General features: G+C 34.5%; 1 protein-coding gene across 1 annotated transcript in view; it reads right to left on the reverse strand.

Moving 5' to 3' along the window:
* Positions 1 to 3547: 3547 nt before the first annotated feature.
* Positions 3548 to 21441, reverse strand: part of LOC117326939 (cGMP-inhibited 3',5'-cyclic phosphodiesterase A-like) — a 70555-nt gene continuing 52661 nt past the window's right edge. Inside the window, exons 4-13 of the mRNA XM_033883739.1 lie at positions 15568 to 15897; positions 14899 to 15010; positions 14139 to 14267; positions 13524 to 13708; positions 12698 to 12901; positions 8598 to 8762; positions 7785 to 7965; positions 7446 to 7526; positions 4732 to 4886; positions 3548 to 4233 (exon numbers count right to left, since the gene is read on the reverse strand). Of these exons, the coding sequence (XP_033739630.1) occupies positions 4081 to 4233; positions 4732 to 4886; positions 7446 to 7526; positions 7785 to 7965; positions 8598 to 8762; positions 12698 to 12901; positions 13524 to 13708; positions 14139 to 14267; positions 14899 to 15010; positions 15568 to 15897 (1695 nt within the window). The 3' untranslated portion in view covers positions 3548 to 4080. The remainder of the gene's footprint in view (positions 4234 to 4731; positions 4887 to 7445; positions 7527 to 7784; positions 7966 to 8597; positions 8763 to 12697; positions 12902 to 13523; positions 13709 to 14138; positions 14268 to 14898; positions 15011 to 15567; positions 15898 to 21441) is intronic.

The raw sequence follows: 21441 nt of genomic DNA on the forward strand, positions 1-21441 counted from the left end.
CCGAAAACAAAATGTTATTCTAGATTTCATTAAGACACAGAGAATGCTTCATTTTTTCTCACTCAGCACTCCATCAGAATTAAATGCCACATCTACAACATGAGTCAGGATTGTATAAGATCTATATATAAAATATATAATGTAATTGACAGACTTTGACTGACAGTAAAATCTTAAAGCTTATAGGCTTGAGGAAACTAATGTTGATGAAGATGGGGAGGATAAGGATTATTTATTCATATATTTATATATATATATTTATTTATTTATTTATCTATTTCTTTTTTAGTTACTAAGGGTGATCTTGACAACCCTAGGTGATTAAAAAGACTTTATGAGGATGAACCCAAAGTACTGATGTCTTGTATTTATTGATCTATTTAATTTATTTAATTTTATTTATTTATTTATTTATCTATATATTTATTCATTTATCAATTAATGTGTTTTATTAATTAATTCATTTATTTATGCTATCTTTTTAAACCATTGAATACTTCAGGAAATTTTTTATGATAAATCAGTCCTTCATTTTCTATGTTTTTGACTAGAACATTTACCATGATTTTTATTATCATTATTATTATTTTTTAATTTGTTTCATTCTGAACTATTGGGTACTAGCTCATTAGGCCACAACCAATGAGTGCAAATTTCAAAGACTGATACAATTTGATCAAGACAGACGAACTTTGCGCCAAAGCTTCTTTCAATAATTGAGGCTAACAGTGCAAACTGGATTCATAATGATAAAACAATGTAATCAACTTAAAAATCTGAAAAGAAAAGAGAGAAATGGAGAATAATGGCATGTGGATGATGATAATAATCTACTCCAGGTAATATACGAACCAGCAGCAATTTGGCAACACCACTGCACCATCTTCTAATTCAAATAATCAACGAAAGCAGTTTAAACTGATTTTTGGCAAGCAGCTTTGGTATGACAACATAAAATTTGACAACAATAGCTTGAGGAGGTCAACATGCAAATTTATACACAGAAATTATTATCTACACCTGAAGTACCATGAACATGTAAAGGGAGTTTGTTACCATGAAAGTTGTAATAATTCATCATGTTTTACAAATAAATGCAGTGACCTGTAATTTATTGGGAGAATTTTAAGTTTGCTGTATCAACTACCAACATAAGAAGCATATTTATTAAAATGTATTTACAGGGAGAAATTTCCGCGAATTTTCAAATGAAAGCAGTTTGGAAAAATAAAATATTCTTGATAGAAAGTGTTTTCTCCGCAGAGACTATTATCACAAGTACACATATCTGCCTATGTTTCTGATTTCTGTTCTTACAGTAAGTAATTACGATTTTAGTCCACATTACAGCAAAATTATTCCTATAAAACTGAACAATCATTTAAAAGGAAAGATATGTATAATAATATTTATATATAAAATCATTGAACTAGATATATAGAGGTTACACAACAAGTGGTTGTTGGATATGGAATTTATTTCACTCTTGTAAGTTATTTTTTAAAAGTTACAAACAAGCCTTAGCGAGCGTCTCCAACAATCCAACAATCCAACAACCACTCGTTGTGTGACCTGTTTCTACCACAATGATATTGGCTTGAATCTTCCACTAGTGGAATATAACATACCGTATATATATCCAACAGTCATATACAATGGCTTGAGAGTGGAATAATACAGCGTATTGTGGTAGAAATAACTATATATAAATAACCACAAGAATGAAGGACATTTAAACATTGAATACAAAATTGTCTGAGGCTGTTCAGAAATATCTACTAAATTCATAAGTTTGATGTTACAATAACTTATAAAACCAGTCTTGAGAGGAAATTAAAATGTGCAGCAGTTTTGGAGGAAACATTGGAAGATATTCTGACAGCAGCATAAACCTAGCATGGATCTAGAATGACGAAAGAGTATTATAAGTTTTCTGGCAAAATCGAACATGAACAGGTACGTGGAATCTACAGAACAATTAACAAAATTGGCATATATAATATCAGTTGCATTGAATATAGTTAGTAACATTTGGAAGAAAATGAGTTGAACTTGATCAAGGAAAGAAAACCTAAATAATGTTTTGGCCATATAGGACTGTGTGTCTGCAAGTGTTCAACTAGAACACACTCGATTGGGCCTTCAATGTTACATTATGACAGATTCAGTTGTGTTAGGTACTAACTTTAAAAATATAGCGTCATTATATTGTCGTAGTAATTAATCGGGAATTGGGATCGATAACTACAAGTATTCTTTAGAGTTGTTTTCTACATATTTCATGAGTCACTGAAATTTGATATTGTCAGAAGTTTAAAATCGCTGATGATTTTCAATATAAATATATATATATTAAGATATTTATACACAAAAAAATTATCACAAAAGCAGTAAAGCTACATTATGTTCAATGTAACCATCTCAGAACAATATTTCAAAAATGTAGGACACAATTGGAGACAACAATTTTTTGTAATGGTGACATTTTCAAATGTTTGCACATGAAAAAACATGAAAAACAAACGTTCAATGAATAAAATTAATAGTTTCATAAAATGAAGTGTTCAATAATTATACACATATAGTTAACTTACATTGAGTAATACAAGAAAATAATACCGGGAATTGAGAATAAAATGAAAGAATTCTGCGGGGAAATCAAAAGAACTTTCACATGTATATAGATCTGTATACTTTAGACAGTGTCATTATTTTAAAACATCAACACAGATGTAAATCTGACCACCAAATTATCATCCACATCATCATGATTAAAAATATAGCAATAATAATAAGGACATTTAGCTCACAAAAAAAAAGAACAATTACATTTCAGAGGACAACTGAAATACCAGATCTGATGATCCAATAAACGATAATTAAGATGAAAAATCATCACCAATATAGCAATGTCTTCTTCTCTGTACAATAAATATCTCTGTTGTATTTTAAATAAGTCACAATATCTATAGGGTTGGATTTCTCAAATCACATTAACTAAGATATGTCGTTTTCTATATTGAGTAGTAAACATACAGTTTTTCACTGTATATCGAGCCCACCAGAGCCTTTGTAGACCTGGCCATAGTCATCACTACATATTACTGGCCCTGTTTGGGAACTCTTTCTTGTACCAGAAAAGGGTCCGTACCCATCACATTAGTCTCCCATTGCCAACCTCAAGAGTGCAAGTAAAACACAAGTTGTCTCCCCTACAGGCCTAGGTCCAGTCTAGAGTTTCTACAAGAAAGTTGGACTTTCCTGGGTGTAACTTTTGAATCTGTTGCATGGACTGCAGAAACTCATAACGACACAGAGATTAATATCCATATGCATAGAGGCCTAAAGAAAATGCTTCAGGCCAAATCGGTCTTGATTAAAGCTTCCTCATGATACCCGAAATCCTTTCTGAACCCAAAACTGTATCAAAATTCGAAAGTATGAGCAAGTTTCTTCTGAGACCACTCTCCTCAAACAATTTTGTCCAAACATGATACCAGTTTTGACTTCCCATAGAGATAGATGTAGATTATCTGGGTTTTTTTTGGTCACCAGTCCTTGTTGAAGGTGGCTTTATCCTGGAAGTGAATTATCTCCCCTGAGAGAACTCTTCCCTGGAGCTGTTGTATCCAATGCCATTGATAAGCAGTAAGTTCAATAATACAAAAGACTATGTATCTTGTACCGGAAGAGAAGAAAAGGGATTTTGTGGTGAAGATGGCGATAATTTTCACCACTTAACAATTTCAGATCCATATGAGTTTTGCAGCCAACTAACACAATTCGTAGATCACAGTAAGCTTTGCGACCTCTTTCAAGTAAAGTTTGAAGTCACGTAGCATACTCCAGTTTCTGTGAGTTTTGTAGCCACATAATACTAAGTCCCAGTGAATTAATAAGTAATAACCAAGGGCCCGATTGAGTGGTTTTTTTTACCCTGTAATGTTTTCAGGTCTTATCACTGGCAACACACATCCAGGATTCAGCAAGTTTGATAGAACTTCCGATTCAAGTGAACTGTAAGCCTTCAATTAACATTGTCAGGTCCCCGTGAATTTTGAATCCATCTGTCTGTGAAAATCACTTATCCTCCTCCAAAGTGTTGTCAGTATCGTCCGACTGGACAGCCGATTCTTTAGAGGGAGTTCCTGGGGCCCCTGGCGAACTGTTAGCCGAGGCTGCCGATTCTGTTTCCTCCTTGATGGGTTCCATCTCACTACTGTTCTCTGGCTGCTATAACAAGAGAAGCCAACAACATAAACATCCTTGAAATAACAAGCATACTAAGCATTGCTAAGGCGACAAATGTCCCCTACTGTCCCACGCTAAAAATAGTAAGTGACTTTGACCCCAAAACTCTGAAACTCAAACTTGTCAAAGATATTATGGTCCTTTACCTTTGTGTGAAGTTTGACAGAAATCTGTCAAGGGATGAAGATGCTGGAGCATTGACAAACTTTGGCATTATGTACATACATATATATGTACTTATATACAGTGAAACCTGACTTTTCCGACATCCTGTCAAATCCGACACTGTCCCGTATTTCCGTGATGCCTAGTGTAGTCAACAACAAATACTTGACTTTTGCGACACCCTGTCTAATCCGACCAAAAGTGTCACTTCCACATGGTGTCGGTTTAGACAGGTTTCACTGTACATATGTATATATGTGTAAGACGATAAGAGGAAACCTAAGTCCCATTGGTGACCCCACACCCCATACCTACCTGTCCTGACTCGGTAGAAGTTTCACTGTTCGCCTTTTGTAGTTCCTCTTGTTTCATAACCCCTATCCAGTATTCGTAATTTTCCTTCATATTCTTCGTCAGCAGGCAGTTTACCTTCCTCGGTTTCTTGGCAAACTTCATCAGCACAGGAGATCCTTCAACACATACAGGTACAGTTTTCAGATACACACACTGATAAATCATTTTCAAACATGGTTAGTATAGCTTAATGTATCATTGCTATCTGGAAAAAAAATCATATGGTCATCAATGATTGAAAGCCTTTTAACATTTGTTATTAAAAAGCTGACACAGGGTTTGTGATAGGTATTTTATAATAGGGGTTCAACATGGGATCCCTCTGCTTAGTTTAAATAGACTTCCTGAAAGATAGTGGGGTCCTCTTGTTTGCTTCAAAAGGCTAGATATAGCTTCAATGTTAAACTCGGGAATGCTTCAAATTTTTCTCTACTATTACAAACCCATAATGATTATGGATTGGTGTATTTAGAGAACAAGAGATCCCAGAGGGATCTTGGCGCCCACCATTGAATGTTCTTCATAGGTTCCATGTCAGATTGATCTTTTCTCTACTTTTCTCTTCTTCTAAGTCTTACTAATCTGTGTAAATTCAGAAGAAACCTCTAGTACTTTTCAAACAAGGGAAACCTATATATAAAAGTTAAGATTAAGGCACCAAATGGAACCTATATATGGAATTTGAGAAAGATTCCTTCAGTACTTTCTGAGAAATAGCGATAACAAACTTCAATTTTCAAAATCCAAGATGGCTGCCTTTCGGCCATGTTGTTTTCCGATTGGTCTCAAAATACAATATGCATAACTAGGCACCTTGGGGAACCTACATATGAAATTTCAGGAAGATCCCTTCATTAGTTTCTTAGAAATAGCAATAACCAGTTTCAATTTTCGAAATCCAAGATGGCTGCCTGTCGGCCATGTTGTTTTCTGATTAGTCTCAAAATACAATATGCATAACCAGGCACCAAGGGGAACCTATATATGAAATTTCAGGAAGATCCCTTCAGTGCTTTCTGAGAATTATCGATAACAAACTTCAATTGTCAAAATCCAAGATGGCTGGCTGTCGGCCATGTTGTTTTCTGATTGGTCTCAAAATGCAATATGCATAACTAAGCACCAAGGGGAACCTACCTATGAAATTGGAGAAAGATCCCTTCAGTACTTTCTCAGAAATAGCGATAACAAACTTCAATGGTCAAAATCCAAGATGGCTGCCTATCGGCCATGTTGTTTTCCGATCAGTCCCAAAATGCTATATGCATTACTAGGCACCAAGAGGAACCTACATATGAAATTTGAGAAAGATTCCTTCAGTACTTTCTCAGAAATAGCGATAACAAACTTCAATGGTCAAAATCCAAGATGGCTGCCTGTCGGCCATGTTGTTTTCCGATCAATCCCAAAATGCAATATGCATAACTACGCACCAAGGGGAACCTACATATGAAATTTGAGAAAGATCCCTTCGGTACTTTCTCAGAAATAGCGATAACAAACTTCAATGGTCAAAATCCAAGATGGCTGCCTGTCGGCCATGTTGTTTTCCGATCGGTCCCAAAATGCAATATGCATAACTAGGCACCAAGGGGAACCTACATATGAAATTTGAGAAAGATCCCTTCGGTACTTTCTCAGAAATAGCGATAACAAACTTCAATGGTCAAAATCCAAGATGGCTGCCTGTCGGCCATGTTGTTTTCAGATCGGTCCCAAAATGCAATATGCATAACTACGCACCAAGGGAAACCTACATATGAAATTTGAGAAAGATCCCTTCAGTACTTTCTCAGAAATAGCGATAACAAACTTCAATGGTCAAAATCCAAGATGGCTGCCTGTCGGCCATGTTGTTTTCCGATCGGTCCCAAAATGCAATATGCATAACTAGGCACCAAGGGGAACCTACATATGAAATTTGAGAAAGATCCCTTCAGTACTTTCTCAGAAATAGCGATAACAAACTTCAATGGTCAAAATCCAAGATGGCTGCCTGTCGGCCATGTTGTTTTCCGATCGGTCCCAAAATGCAATATGCATAACTAGGCACCAAGGGGAACCTACATATGAAATTTCAGAAAGATCCCTTCAGTACTTTCTGAGGATTAGCGATAACAAGAATTGTTTACGGACGGACGGACGGACGGACGGACGGACGGACGGACGGACGGACGGACGGAGGGAGGGACGGACGGACGGACGGACGACGGACCACGGACGCAGGGCGATTTGAATAGCCCACCATCTGATGATGGTGGGCTAAAAAGTCCAGGTATCACTAAATTGCATAAATTATATATCTATGTTATCCTGTAACGAGTCTCAAAGTAGGGGATAGGCTTATTGCAGTACACTGAAACATAGAAACTCTTAGTATTTACAATGAACTGCGATAGGCATTGACTGACCTACTTCCAGGTATGGGCTTATAGGTGGATAATTATACAGTATACAGACAAATAACTCAGAATCATAGGCGGGGTCATGAAAAACTCAGAACATGCATGTTTCGTTCGAGATTAGCAGGGTCTATTAATTATCAGAGACGGAGATAACAAAGTTTCACTGTATAATTATAAGTTAGTTATTGTCCATGCCTACATTTAAATCTTTTTGTGGGAAATTAAGCAACATGGTTAAAATTAAGTGAAGTCAAAGATTTTCATTGTTACCTGTATCTTGGTCGGTCTCGTTCTCATCCTCTGTATCTTTACACGTGTTGTCTGTTTTATCTGTATCCGACTGTCCTGAAGCTAAGCAAACAAAAGCAGGTTACCACTAAATCAAAATATCAACAAATATTTCTGTAAACTTCAACTGATGTAAATTTGCTCGAATTCCTCAGCAAAGTTCAGTTTTATATTATTTTCTTTGTACATTTGTCTCAACAAACAGATGTCTTTCTTTGTAAATTTGTCTCAACATAGCAAGACCATGAAAATTCCACAATTCAAATTCAACGATTTTGACAGTAAAAGAAAAGTGCCGACAAAGTGATCTGCTTAGCTTACCCTCTGCATCACTGTCTGGATCTTCCACCCAGGTGCCGGGCAGCAGGCCACCTGTAACCATGGCATTACACAATGGTGCCACCAGATGGTTGATAAAGGTTTGCTGAAGCTTGGCCAGTTGTGGCATCTTCCGGTCCATGTAGGGTGAAATCGGCATTCCCAGGCCTAACTCCTCGTCTCCCTGTATCATAGATCAGTTTACATGTCAAATAAAGCCTTACAAGGTCCCGGCGGTCATTGTTTTATGTATTTCATATATTAGTATTAATTAACAAGTGTAGCTAGGATGCTACGTATCCAATATTTAGCATTAATTGACAAGTGTAGCTAGGGTGCTATGTAGCTAATATTTAGCATGAATTGACAGTTGAAACTAGTGCACTATGTATCCAATATTTAGCATTAATTGACAGTTGTAACTAGTGATATGTATCAATATTTAACATTAATTGACAGTTATAACTAGTGCACTATGTATCCAATAAAATATTTAGCATTAATTGACAGTTGTAACTAGTGATATGTATCCAATATTTAGCATTAATGGACAGTTGTAACTAGTGATATGTATCCAATATTTAGCATTAATTGACAGTTGTAACTAGAGTGGTATGTATCCAATATTTAGCATTAATTGACAAGTTATAACTAGAGTGCTATGTAGCTAATATTTAGCATTAATTAACAAATATAACTAGAGTGCTATATGTAGCTAATATTTAGCATTAATTGACAAATACAACTAGAGTGCTATATGTGTAGCTAATACTTAGCATTGACAGCTGTAACTAGAACATAAAGGCCATTAATCACCTGTTCATAGAACTCCTCTGCTATTCGGTATGTCCACTGTCGATGCAGATGTTTGGTTTTGGCCGGTCCATTAATGTCCGCCAGTTTGATGACCATCTGCATAACCAATAGCCGTTCTGTTTCTACTGACCAGTCAATTCCTGTCGACGATTCTTCATCGTTTACCTGTTAACAGATAAATAATATAAACATTTTCATTGACATACAAAATAATGTTCATTAATATTAGTATAAATAAAATATCTGATAATTTTTTTCTGAAAATGAAGATGCCTTCAGTACAGCCATGTCGTTTGACAGAACAGTTTTTCAACGACAGATGTGTTATAAACAACGAAACATGTTTTCGTACTTTCCTGGTGCATACAACAAAATACTACACCAGAACAATCCTGACATGTTTTTATACACTGCCACTATAACATATCAATTTAACACCTGAAAGAAGAATGGAACCTTCTTCATATAAGTTTTAGTCAAATTATAATTTGGTGAAAGAGCATTAAAACATAAGGATTGATTAGCTTGAAAATCATCAAATACACACAAAATTATTTGATATTTTATATTAGATACAAAACGGTAGAAAAAACTATATCAAAACTGACTGAGTTACATCTCACCAATTTCGTCTCTAAACCTCATTAAATAAATTTCGCCTCTACACCTCAATAAATAAATTTCGCCTCTACACCTCACTAAATAAATTTCGCCTCTACACCTCAATAAAAAAATTTCGCCTCTACACCTCATTAAACAATCATAAGCTGGCATTAAGATAATAAAAGTTGTCAAGAAATTAAGGAGAAAACCAAGAAAAATATTAATTCAATTAAAAATACAAATGAAATCAAGCAGCAAAAATTATATATCTTTCAATTAAAAAGCCATATTGTCAATGCAATTATATCGCCCATGAATTATGCAGTGGTTCTGTTTTAGATAATGCAATATTCCATGTACATGGGCAGTTTATAAGTAAGCTGTGTACACCGGTGAAATACCAGTACATCTGAAAATTTATGTGAACGTGTACTTAAATTACACCTACAGTTTTGAATTACACAACCATTTTGTAATGAGTGCATACATCCAGAAATTAATCCAAGAGAAATTTAGTCATGCCTCGTAAATCGCAAGTCCCTGTCAACTATACAGTTCTGTCTGGCAGGCTATATCACACAAGCATTGTGTTGATGTAGACTATCCCTACTTCTGGAGTTTCCATCGAACACAAAATCATGTCTGCTGTCATTCAGTTTTGGGAAAGAAACATCAACATAAGCATAATCTAAATCTAACGCCTGAGTAACTGACGATAATGAAAGTAAAGACATCATGGCCAAACACCAGCTGAGATCAGGATCGAGGTGTTGCTATCGTATACAGGGCAATATATAAAGGGATAACATGAAAACCTTACAATTATAAGAACACTGTGAAAGCTTGCATACACCCTTAACTTAAAACACTCACATGTTAAAAGTTATATAGTAACCATAACACAAATCACCACTATGGGTATTATCATCATGGGTATATTTATAGACTTTGTTTGTATGTGTGCTGGGTTTATCAACCTGTGAACAGTCAGGGTCATTTTGAGGCAGGGTCTCCTTGCAGTAGCTGGTGACTACCTCACTGAACAACATACGAGGGGCTCGTTACATGCCCTCAAAAGTGATTAAGGTAAAATTTCTTGCGAAGGAAACAACCAAGACAACACAAACCGGCCTGCTTCTCAGCTTCTCAAGAGACAAACTGACACGGGTAGGGAGTGTTGAACCACTCAACTTGGATCTTCACCTGAGTTTACATGGGCGGCGCTCTAACTGACCGATAAATCGCAGCTCCTGTGTTTTTAGGCAGGGTACTTGAGGAGTTGAGCAATTTTGTAAAAGCCCTACAGCCATCAACGAGTGAACATATCCCGACTCTCTTTCTCTCAAATAGTTACATGATCCTTATTGCCCTCGGGTGTAAAAACATAGCCCTCACCATAAAGCCTTGCTGATAACATGCTGCCTATGTCTTGGTATGTAACAATCAAGCTTGGTTAAATATATGTATATACCTTTCAATACACATATCTACAAACATTAGCATGTTTAATTTAGGCTTTTTATCCAGCTACTAGGGCATGTAAATGTTGAAGCTTAGTTTATCTCAAATTCATGTGACGCAAATTGCGATAAAAAAAAAATAAAAAAATGCTACATTTATTTATTGTATTTATCCTCAAATAAGCCCCCTCCCCAAGTGTATCTAAAACTTGGGAGAGCTTATTTGAAAACCACTTTTAGCATATTATTTTCATATTGATGATTTTTAAAAATGAAGGGAGCTTTTTGTGGATAAATACAGTAAACATTGGAAACTGTTGAATGCCAACTTGACAATGGAAAATAAAAGAAACCACTTCATGTTGAATTTGCCTTTGTCCAGACGACATTTATATTGACAATGAATGCCATATGGTAGCAGTTTAATAATCTACCACTTAATTCAAACAAACTTCTGTATTGTGTGTGCTTGTTTGATAAATAAGTTATTTTTTTACATGAAAGGCCAGTGCAGTGATTATTGAATATAATGTTACAATATTATATCAACAATCGATATACGACATTCATAGATCTATGTATGCCATTTGAATGAGTTAAGGTTATATAGAAGCATTGGCATACAGTAATATAATTCAAAATATTATTTGACGATATAGCATAGCCAAGATCATTCATTTTAGTAGAGTCAATGGTACCTTTCATATAAACAGAGTTATGAGTCCGGACAAGCCCTGTTCCAAACAGAATAACTCCATGTTCCATTTGTATTCTTTGCAATAAACTGAACACAGTTCAGATTTGTACAAAAAGCAGTTTTCAGCCAAATTAGAATAAACCACATCCAAAACCATTATAGAGAATGGTTAGTCGCCTCTCAAGGAATGACCCTTTGCTTCTGAGGGTAGAGAATTTGGTTTGGTTTGGTTTATTTTGTTTAACGTCCTATTAACAGCCCAGGTCATTTAAGGACCGGGGAAAAACCACCGGCCTACGGTCAGTACCTGGCAACTGCCCCACGTAGGTTTCGAACTCGCAACCCAGAGGTGGAGGGCAAGTGATAAAGTGTCGGGACACCTTAACGACTCGGCCACCGCGGCCCCTCGGGTGCTAGAGAGTTGCCAATGACTTGTAAAGGTACCCCATTACTATTGAACTGTCATTGAGAACAGTTAAGAGCTGCCCACTGCCAGTGACCTTTGGTTATTGGTAAGTTGTTAAGAGAAACCCACAGCCAGCACCTTGTTAGTAAGAGACCTGTACACTTACATTTGTCAAACATTGTCCACCGCAACCAGAAATATGCAACTGAAAATAGGGCTTACATTATTGTTTGGAGGGGATCAAAATACATTATTTTTCTTTCTATAATTGGAATCGATTTCAATTTATTCAAAAGAAGCGAATAACAGTTGCATAATTTCTCAAATATATCATCAAGCCAACACAAATTTTGTATTAAAGGAATCGCTTTAAAGTCAAACCCGTTCAAATCTACCACAAAATCTTTCAGAAGCAGAAATCTCCCAGAAGAGTTTCTAACTTTCTGATGATAATCTTACTTTCTACAGCTTTCTACACCTAGAACTACAAATACTGTAGAAATCTTTCTCATAGTAATAAAAAAAAATTCAACTAGAACTACATCTATTACAGAAGTCCTTCTTAAGAAGCCAGCATACTAATATTTTCTACACCTAGAACTACTGAATCTTTCTACAACTACAGAATGTGTACCTCATTACCTATCCCATTTTTATTTCACTGAATTCTGCCTTTCAGGTGGCAATATATTAAACCTTCATTATTTTTTCATTTTTTTTTTTATATTTTTGGGTTTTTTTTTATTTTTTTTTTTTTTCAGCAAGAGTTCATCAGGACCAATTTCTCAACTGTGAACATCTCACTTAACAAAGTACAAACCACTTAAAACAGAGATATATTTTGTCCAATACTTCAGAACATATATTACCAACATAATCTTCACTAAAAGCATGCACAGCTGTCTGTAAACCAGTCCACATCGTTTAAACTTACTTTTGCATTGAATTCGGCAAGGATTTCAAAGTGGCGCTTGAGATCTGTGGCGAGGATGAGCTCTATAACTAGGAAGCGGAATCTCTTGAATTCGGCTTGGTCAAGTCCGGACAAATAGTTGTGATGAGGATTGGACAATAGTAACTGCCACGCTGCCGCAGCATGATAATTCTCTAATACTGACCGGTCATTGTACAAGATTGCCTGAAAGTCAAATAGATAGCATTCATTGACTTTTCAACTGCCATCACTTTAGTAGCTGTGGGTGTTTTTCCGCGATTGCATATCATATTTATATGATTTTGACATCATAGTGTTAAGGCCATATAATTATTAAATAAATTATTTCAAATTCTGAACACATCAACAAAAGATGAGTTTTAATTATGCCTTCATTAATCCTAAAACTATTTGACATGTGTTTAATTGAATATGCACTTATGGTAGAACAAGAATATAAAGAAATGTCTGCCGACAGAAAACGGCGTTTCTTCTTCTCAAGGACAAGAACATCATGACAAGTTCTGTAACTAAATGGCATAGAACAGGACTGAATGACGATGGAAATAAATTGGATTACTGGACCAAAATATCATCAGCCTTAGAAAATACATTCAAATTTTGAAGTACTTTCATATTGATTAAAATACTCTGACATGCCAAATCAAGTTTTTTTTTAAATTAATCTAAAATTTGAATATATACAGGTAATTTTGAGAGTAATTTTAAAGCTAATATTCATTCCAACCTGCCTTCTCTCCCAGGGTCAGTAAGAGTTTTCTCCCTTACTATAACCTACATATACTGACCTTTCTTGGTCACTTACCTGTTTAGCATGTGTAGCCACAAGAAAAGCATTTGTACGACCCGGATGGTTATAATCGTGCATGGCAGCAGCTGTGTATAATGCCATTAGTTCTAAAGCAGGAAAATTTCCTCCCATAATGCCATAGCTATCCTCCGCCATGAAACTCCCTGCTCGGTGTGTCATTTTCTCAACACAGTCCGATTCTATAAATACAAAGCATAACATTTAGATTTTTATCTTTGCAGTTTTCGTAAATATAAAATTATCCATCTACACAGTCTGGTTCTGTAAACAATAGGATCAAATAATACATTTATATCTTTATTGTTATCTCAAACAAAATATGTTTTTCAACCTTAAAATCAAAAATATTTTTCAAATATTTCCCTGACTTATGACCTATATGATAATCAACAAGGTTGTTTAAGAAGATGAAAATATTTTGGCTTAACGGTTTCATAGAAAACGCTAAAAGACAAGCTGAAATCAGACACTGTGCTTTCACATAAGTCAAAACGAAAAGCTGAAGACGTGCTGTGCCATCGTGTCAGGCAACAGGATGTTTGTGACAAGTGTTTGGAGGCAAGAAATCTCACACATATGGAAATATCAATAAGTAGTTGTTGTACATACCCGACTCACTGGAAGAGCCGTTTCTTGAAAACATGTCAGTGGTATGGAGTTGTGTGAAGCCCGGTATGGGTTGTGTAGATAAGTAATATACACCATGTAGGACGTCCGACGCATGTATACGGTTATGATCTACAATAACATTACGTAATCATTTATATACATTATTACATCATACATTTACTTAACATGTAGGACGTCCATCGCATGTATACGGTTATGATCTGCAATATTTTTACGTAATCATTTACATATATAATCACATCATACTTGTAATGAACAGTAAATTTGATAAGAAAATATTCTGATCTATCTACATAAGGGTGTTTAACAATCTTAAGCTGTTCAGATCCATGTCATACAATCAAGAATCATTTGGCATGATTTAGGAATAGTTAACATCGACATTTGCCACTAGACAAAACTGAAACTTTCGTCAACAATGTTGATCTTGCAAAAATGGCAAAAATTCCATCCTTTGATAAAAAAAAAAAGCTCTTAAATCTTGGACACAATTAACCCAGACGGACAGCCGAATTGATGGACAGACGGACAACCAGACAAGAGTCGAAAACACCTTGATCACGATGGAGCACCTGCTGATATTTGACTACACAATTACTTACTGGAGGTGTGAAAGTCACATTTAAAAAAGTTCACACTTCCATCAGTCAAAATCGTTTGTAACCTCAGTACAATATTACTGCTAACCAGTTGAATTTCCTATCATAAACTGACGTTTTATCACACTGATTCAACTTACATGGTTTGTCTTTGTAGCCGATCTCCAACTCATGAAAGAATTGTAAAAACGGTGCTACTGGTATTCGGAATGTCTCGAACAAACCCACTTCCATAAATAGTTTATATATCATCTGAAAATTAAAGAGAAAATTACTTTTAGACGGTATATGGCCGGTTACAATTTCAGACAGTATAACAACTCATTATGCGCCACATTATGTACATGTATTTCATTACTGTTTCCATCCTGATATTAAGAGATTAATTTGCCGATGTTTTCACCTGGATTGGTTCAAGATAATGACACTTGTAGCATTCTTGAAATTTATAAAAATTTATTTTCTAAGAACTCGGAGCATTATGTAATTTCTTCACTGAATAAGGCAGGTTAACAAGATTCTAAATCTCTTGTTTAAAACAATAGAAATTTTAAACAAAAATTTTCAACATTTTTATGACTTTGTTACTGAATGAGTTTTTTTTTTTATAAATAATTTTAAGAAGATTAACTTGCAAAAGTCACAGTATTGAGCTTCATTCAACAATTTGTTACTATGTATTTCTACACTAGGACTTCATTCTTTAATTATATAAACTTTTCATTTCTGTGAGAGCAGGACTGCAGAAACATCAGTTGTCAGATTTCCTGAGCAGCTGTTTTTCCGAGACCAGAAGAACATATACTTACCCTACTGAGAATTGTATCGTGGAATTTATCCGATAATTCAAATATAGGAAAATCCCATTCGTTCAACTTATGTATGTGTAAGATATCACATTGTTCAATCGTATTCACATCCCACGGGAGAATGTCACTACACACTGACTTAGCACTGTCTGTCCTGTCCTCCCCAAGCTCAAGCAAGAGGGGCACCGTTCCGCATGAACTGTCTTTTTTAACATCCGGAACCACTGAAGGGGGGATTTCATCTGTTTCATGGTCATCCACATCTTCCTCGTCAGCATCCTCGGCTGTATCTACACCCAGCTCGTCCGCTATTCGAGTATCATGGATCACCTGAAAAATCAACACACGAACCTCCAGAGATACGTTCTCACACAAAAGGTACATAATATATTATCTACAAAAAGGTTTAAGTGGAAAATCGTAAAATTCAATGCCTACTTCCACTACTGATGGAGGTTTCCGGATCATATTGGAATTTTTCTCTTCACATATATTTTTCATCTTCTGTTTTTTAAGTGTTTTTATCATTGTTATCATACAGAATCAAATTTGTAACAGAGACAATCCAATAATCAATTTAGAAAGCAAAATAATTTCTTCATAGTTAACTTTTTTGACGGCATGACATAATAGAGGACTCTTGAAGATTGAGGATCGTCGATTACAATTTCTATTTAGGATAAAGTGTTTACCGGCTTGTCCATTTATATAACTGGCTATTTAAGTATCAACTGTTACGTAAGGACTTTTAAAATAAGACGTGTGAAGTCTACCAAATAAAATGATTAGAATAGAAGAGATTATATTTTGAACATAACTTTAGTATCTGTTGTACATTAAATTTTGAAATTTGTTTTGAAATTAATCATATCACAAGTTTATACTAAATGATTAAATTTTATTGTTAAAGTCATATTATTATCGTTTACGTTATTCTTAAGTTACTTAATGAAGTTACCACAGATGATCTCATTCCTCCGAGTTCTCTCTTAAAATTAAATTTGACATTTACGTATTTCATACCTAATACATCCTATCTTATTAAATGCATTCTTTCTTTCTTTCATGTTTAAGAAGTTCTCTCAGGCTAAACATTTAATAGCTTCTGCATGAGAAGTCTAATAAATATCATTGAATGTAAACAATTTTTTAATATTTCCAGCAGTAAAAATATCAATGCTCATGTAGTACATATGCACTAGGTCACAGTCTGTATAAAAGTTGTCTCCCTTGTTACATTTCTTTAAACCAACAAGCAATTGAGTCACAATGTTCGTATCACTCAATTAATTTTTCGTAAAATATCTACTAAGTATTGCCAATTTTGCCAGACCATGTATGGCAGTTAAAATCTATATCAGCATAATGTTTGCAATAAATCTATATCAGCATAATGTTTGTAATAGATAATTTAGTTAGAGCACAACTAGAACATGTCATCGAAATTCAATGATTTTAATTCCTAATATTTTTTCTGCGCGTAGTTAAGTAATATTATTTATGTTTTACTTTGTTCATAATTTACATGGCTCATGTATATATTTGTTTTCCTTTTAGCTTATGATCAATTAACGATCAATTATTGAAACGAGAATCACAGATTATTGATCATGAAATTTTGCAGCATTTCCCAACTTTATCATACCTCGGTTTGTGGCAGTAAATAGTTTAATAGAGTTTATACTTCAATCTGAACTATATATATCTGTTTTTATCCTTGTCAATAAATCTAGTTTCAATGTTGAGTTTAAAGTTTATACTTCAATCTGAACTATATATATCTGTTTTTATCCTTGTCAATAAATCGAGTTTCAATGTTGAGTTTTCAATTATATGAGAAAAATCTGGTATCTGTAGCAAACCAGGTGTAATCATCCGTCCTCCTGAATATTGAACATCACAACTTTAAGTCTCTTTCATGTATTGATAGAGTCCGCCTCTTTGCTATCAACTGTGGACTCTTATTGGAAAATAAGCACGTTTGTCACTCGTCACGAGGTGCGACATGTAAATGTTACGGGGGGGAAATACAATTATTCTAATATTCTCGGTGAAGAGAAAAGTAGATTCTGACAGTCATAATGGAACTTTAAGATCACAGATGTTAATTCTCTGTAGCGGTTCTGTCTCTGATGCCGAATGTTGTCAAATTAATCTCAAACATTTGGCTGACATTCAAATGGATTTTCTTTGCCTCTATACATTTCAATAAAGATTCACATACAGCGTTTTTTTTATCACAGAAATCAATATATGAAACAGAATGTCTAGCCTTCTTCCACATTTTCATACACATAGACAAACTCGATCCTTACCACATATTTCTGAATTTTCAAGAAACTGTCTCATAAACAATAAAAAATTGTTATCAAGTTTGTCTGTCATAGACAATGCACCTTTCAGTCAGAAACAAAAATTATTTTCAAATAAAAATGTCTAAGCAATCCACCTTTTTCTGTCGATGCACGCTAACATAATTTTGCCCTGAATGATGAACAAAATATTTCATAACAGTTAATATTTGTAGACATTTTTGGTAGAAATTCTGGCTAAATAATAAAATATTTTAAGCTTCATTTCGAAATCTTTGGTAAAAATAATGAACACAATCATGTACTTATTAATTCTTACTTTTCTAATGTCATCATCGTTTAATTGATGAGTTGATCACTACATGGTTTTATTTAACAGAATTACTACACATTTATAGTTTACAATTGAGTCACTGCACATTTATAGTTTAAAATTGAGTCATGATCACTGCACATTTATAGTTTAAATCTGAGTCACTGCACATTTATAGTTTACAATTGAGTCACTGTACATTTATAGTTTTAAATTGAGTCACTGCACATTTATAGTTTTAAATTGAGTCACTGCACATTTATAGTTTGCAATTGAGTCATTGCACATTTATAGTTTTAAATTGAGTCACTGCACATTTATAGTTTACAATTGAGTCACTGCACATTTATAGTTTAAAATTGAGTCACTGCACATTTATAGTTTTAAATTCAGTCGCTGCACATTTATAGTTTGCAATTGAGTCATTGCACATTTATAGTTTACAATTGAGTCACTGCACATTTATAGTTTAAAATTGTGTCATGATCACTGCATATTTATAGTTTAAATCTGAGTCTCTGCACATGTATTGTTTAAAATTGAGTCACTGCACATTTATTGTTTAAAATTGAGTCACTGCACATTTATAGTTTACAATTGAGTCACTGCACATTTATAGTTTACAATTGAGTCACTGCACATTTATAGTTTAAAATTGAGTCACTGCACATTTCATAGTTAGAAATTGAGTCACTGCACATTTTATAGTAAAAAATTGAGTCACCGCACATTTTATAGTTAGAAATTGAGTCACTGTGTATTTATAGTTAGAAATTGAGTCACTGTGCATTTATAGTTTAAGATTGAGTTACTGCATCAACTGATTAAACATATTTTATGATTTATAAATGAGTCGCTTGGCATTGGGGTATACTGTAGTTAAATCACTTAACGTTCACACTAATTAACAAAACTACTTATTTGCATATTCAAATCATTGGCAAATTTCATTTAAATAGAACATTACAATAATTAATGAAATCAAAATCATTGAAATCTTGCAGTCATGAATAAATAAGGCAAAGTTCATAGAAAAGGCAAATGTAAAATGACTTAAAATGCAATCTAGATCATACAAAACAATTAAAATTTTACGGCCATTAAAAAGTTCAGTCATTCTCTGGGAGTTAAATGTACAAAAACGTATATTAATCAGTAGTAATTAGAAAAGTCTGATTAAAAGCAACTAAAAATATTGAGCAAGCATATGTAACAATACAATGTAAACGTGGCAAAGCTTGAAAAAATAACACTGATGCAATAGGAGAAATGTTTGACCAATCACAAATGGTTGGAAATTAAAATATTCAGCTGATGCGATGAGGAGATAGTCACACATCTAAGTTAAACATGAGGATATTAGTATTGATATGAGATGTATATAATCAAGTTTTAACAGAATAAGATTTGTTCAAAGACATTATCCATAAATCTCATAATTAGATATGTCAAAGAGTGATCATTCTTGTGACCTCGACTTGATCTTTCCACATTAAATTCTCAGGTGTAATAACAAGTTCACGATAACACTTGCCCAGTGTACTACAGCAATTTGAAGGTAAAATTTGCAGGCAACACCAAAATATGGGAATTATGTATTTGTCTCGGAGAGTAAATTTTCAACAGGAAATGAAACACAGCTACAGAAGACCACCAACAACATAACATGTCATTCATTCAAGATTGTTTAGTAAGACAATGCAGCAAACATGTTGTTGAAAGCATGCAGAGAGATTCTGGCCTTTGAGTAGGTGTTACCATGGTAGAGGGAGTCACTTGACCTTCAACTCTGACCTTCTCTTGATATCTCCACAAACAAGATATGTGGAACAGGTTGTAACTCAAATTTAAAGAAAAGTGATCGATGATGACAGATTATCAAATATCTCTCATCTGCTATATTCATTTGTGTTACGGCCTATGTATACACAACTAAACCGACCAATATACGAATTTTCCAACACAAGAGGCACAGATGGCTTTACACTCAACCCTCCATTAGAGTACAAGTCAGTGCCTCATAACGAAGAAACTTCACATCCACTACTAACTCACTCTTGGCATACGATACAAATGAACACATATTTTGTTTGTTCTATTGACCCCTATGGTGACAATGGACTAGAACACAATAACCTGAACATCAAAGTTCAGCAAACTTATCAATTTTGCTTACTATGACACCAATACCATCAAATTTCAGCAAACTGAAGCTAATACCATCAAATTTCAGCAAATCAAATTAAACTGATGCCAATACCGTCATACTTCAGAAAACTGACGCCATGCAATACCATCAAATTTCAGCAAACTGACACCAATATCATAAATTTCAAAATGATGCCAATACCTTCAAATTTCAGCAAACTGATGCCAATACCATCAAATTTCAGCAAACTGATGCCAATACCATCAAATTTCAGCAAACTGATGCCAATACCTTCAAATTTCAGAAAAAACGCCAATACCATCAAATTTCAGCAAACTTTGTCTACTTTAAACTTTCAGCATATTTTCCTTCTAGTAAACTTGATCAATTTTGCTTAGTATGATGCAAATACCATCAAACTTCAAACTGACGCCAGTATCATTAAATTTCAGCAGACTGATGCCAATACCATCAAATTTCAGCAAACTCTGTCTACCTTAAACTTTCAGCAGACTTTCCGTCTAGTAAATTTGATCAATTTTGCTTACTTTCAAATCAGACAAAACTTGTTGCTTACTATTGAATTTCAGTGCAAACAATTATGAAATTTGAATACCAGACAGACTGAGTGTATTAAAGGACAGCTGAGACGAGGCAATAATTAATTAATTATAATGAGTTTCTGAAGACACTTGACTGACCAGATGACCTTGCGACAAAATCAATAATGCGAGTATGTGTAAAGTGACACAAGTATTCATCATTATATATATATGTGAATGCAGGAGGGCATACTAATTGGTTATCAGCACCAGAATAAACTCATTTTCCAGGGGACATCCACCATGTACGGACTGAATGCTGTATTAGTGACAGGAATATAAAATGAGCTTCGATGTGGAGAGCAAGTAGACAGATTTGCATACGGTACTTGTCACATTAGCAGCAGCCTTAGAAGAGCTTGATCCACAAAATGAAAGGAGAATGGCTGTTTTTAACTCTACATGATTTTGGGGAAATTATTATTATATCTAACATGTAATATGAAAACCTCGTGAAAATTTGATCATGATTCTACTGGGTAACTTTTTACATTTCTG

Source organism: Pecten maximus, chromosome 5, assembly GCF_902652985.1.
Source record: "Pecten maximus chromosome 5, xPecMax1.1, whole genome shotgun sequence".
NCBI classification, from domain to species: Eukaryota; Metazoa; Mollusca; class Bivalvia; order Pectinida; family Pectinidae; genus Pecten; species Pecten maximus.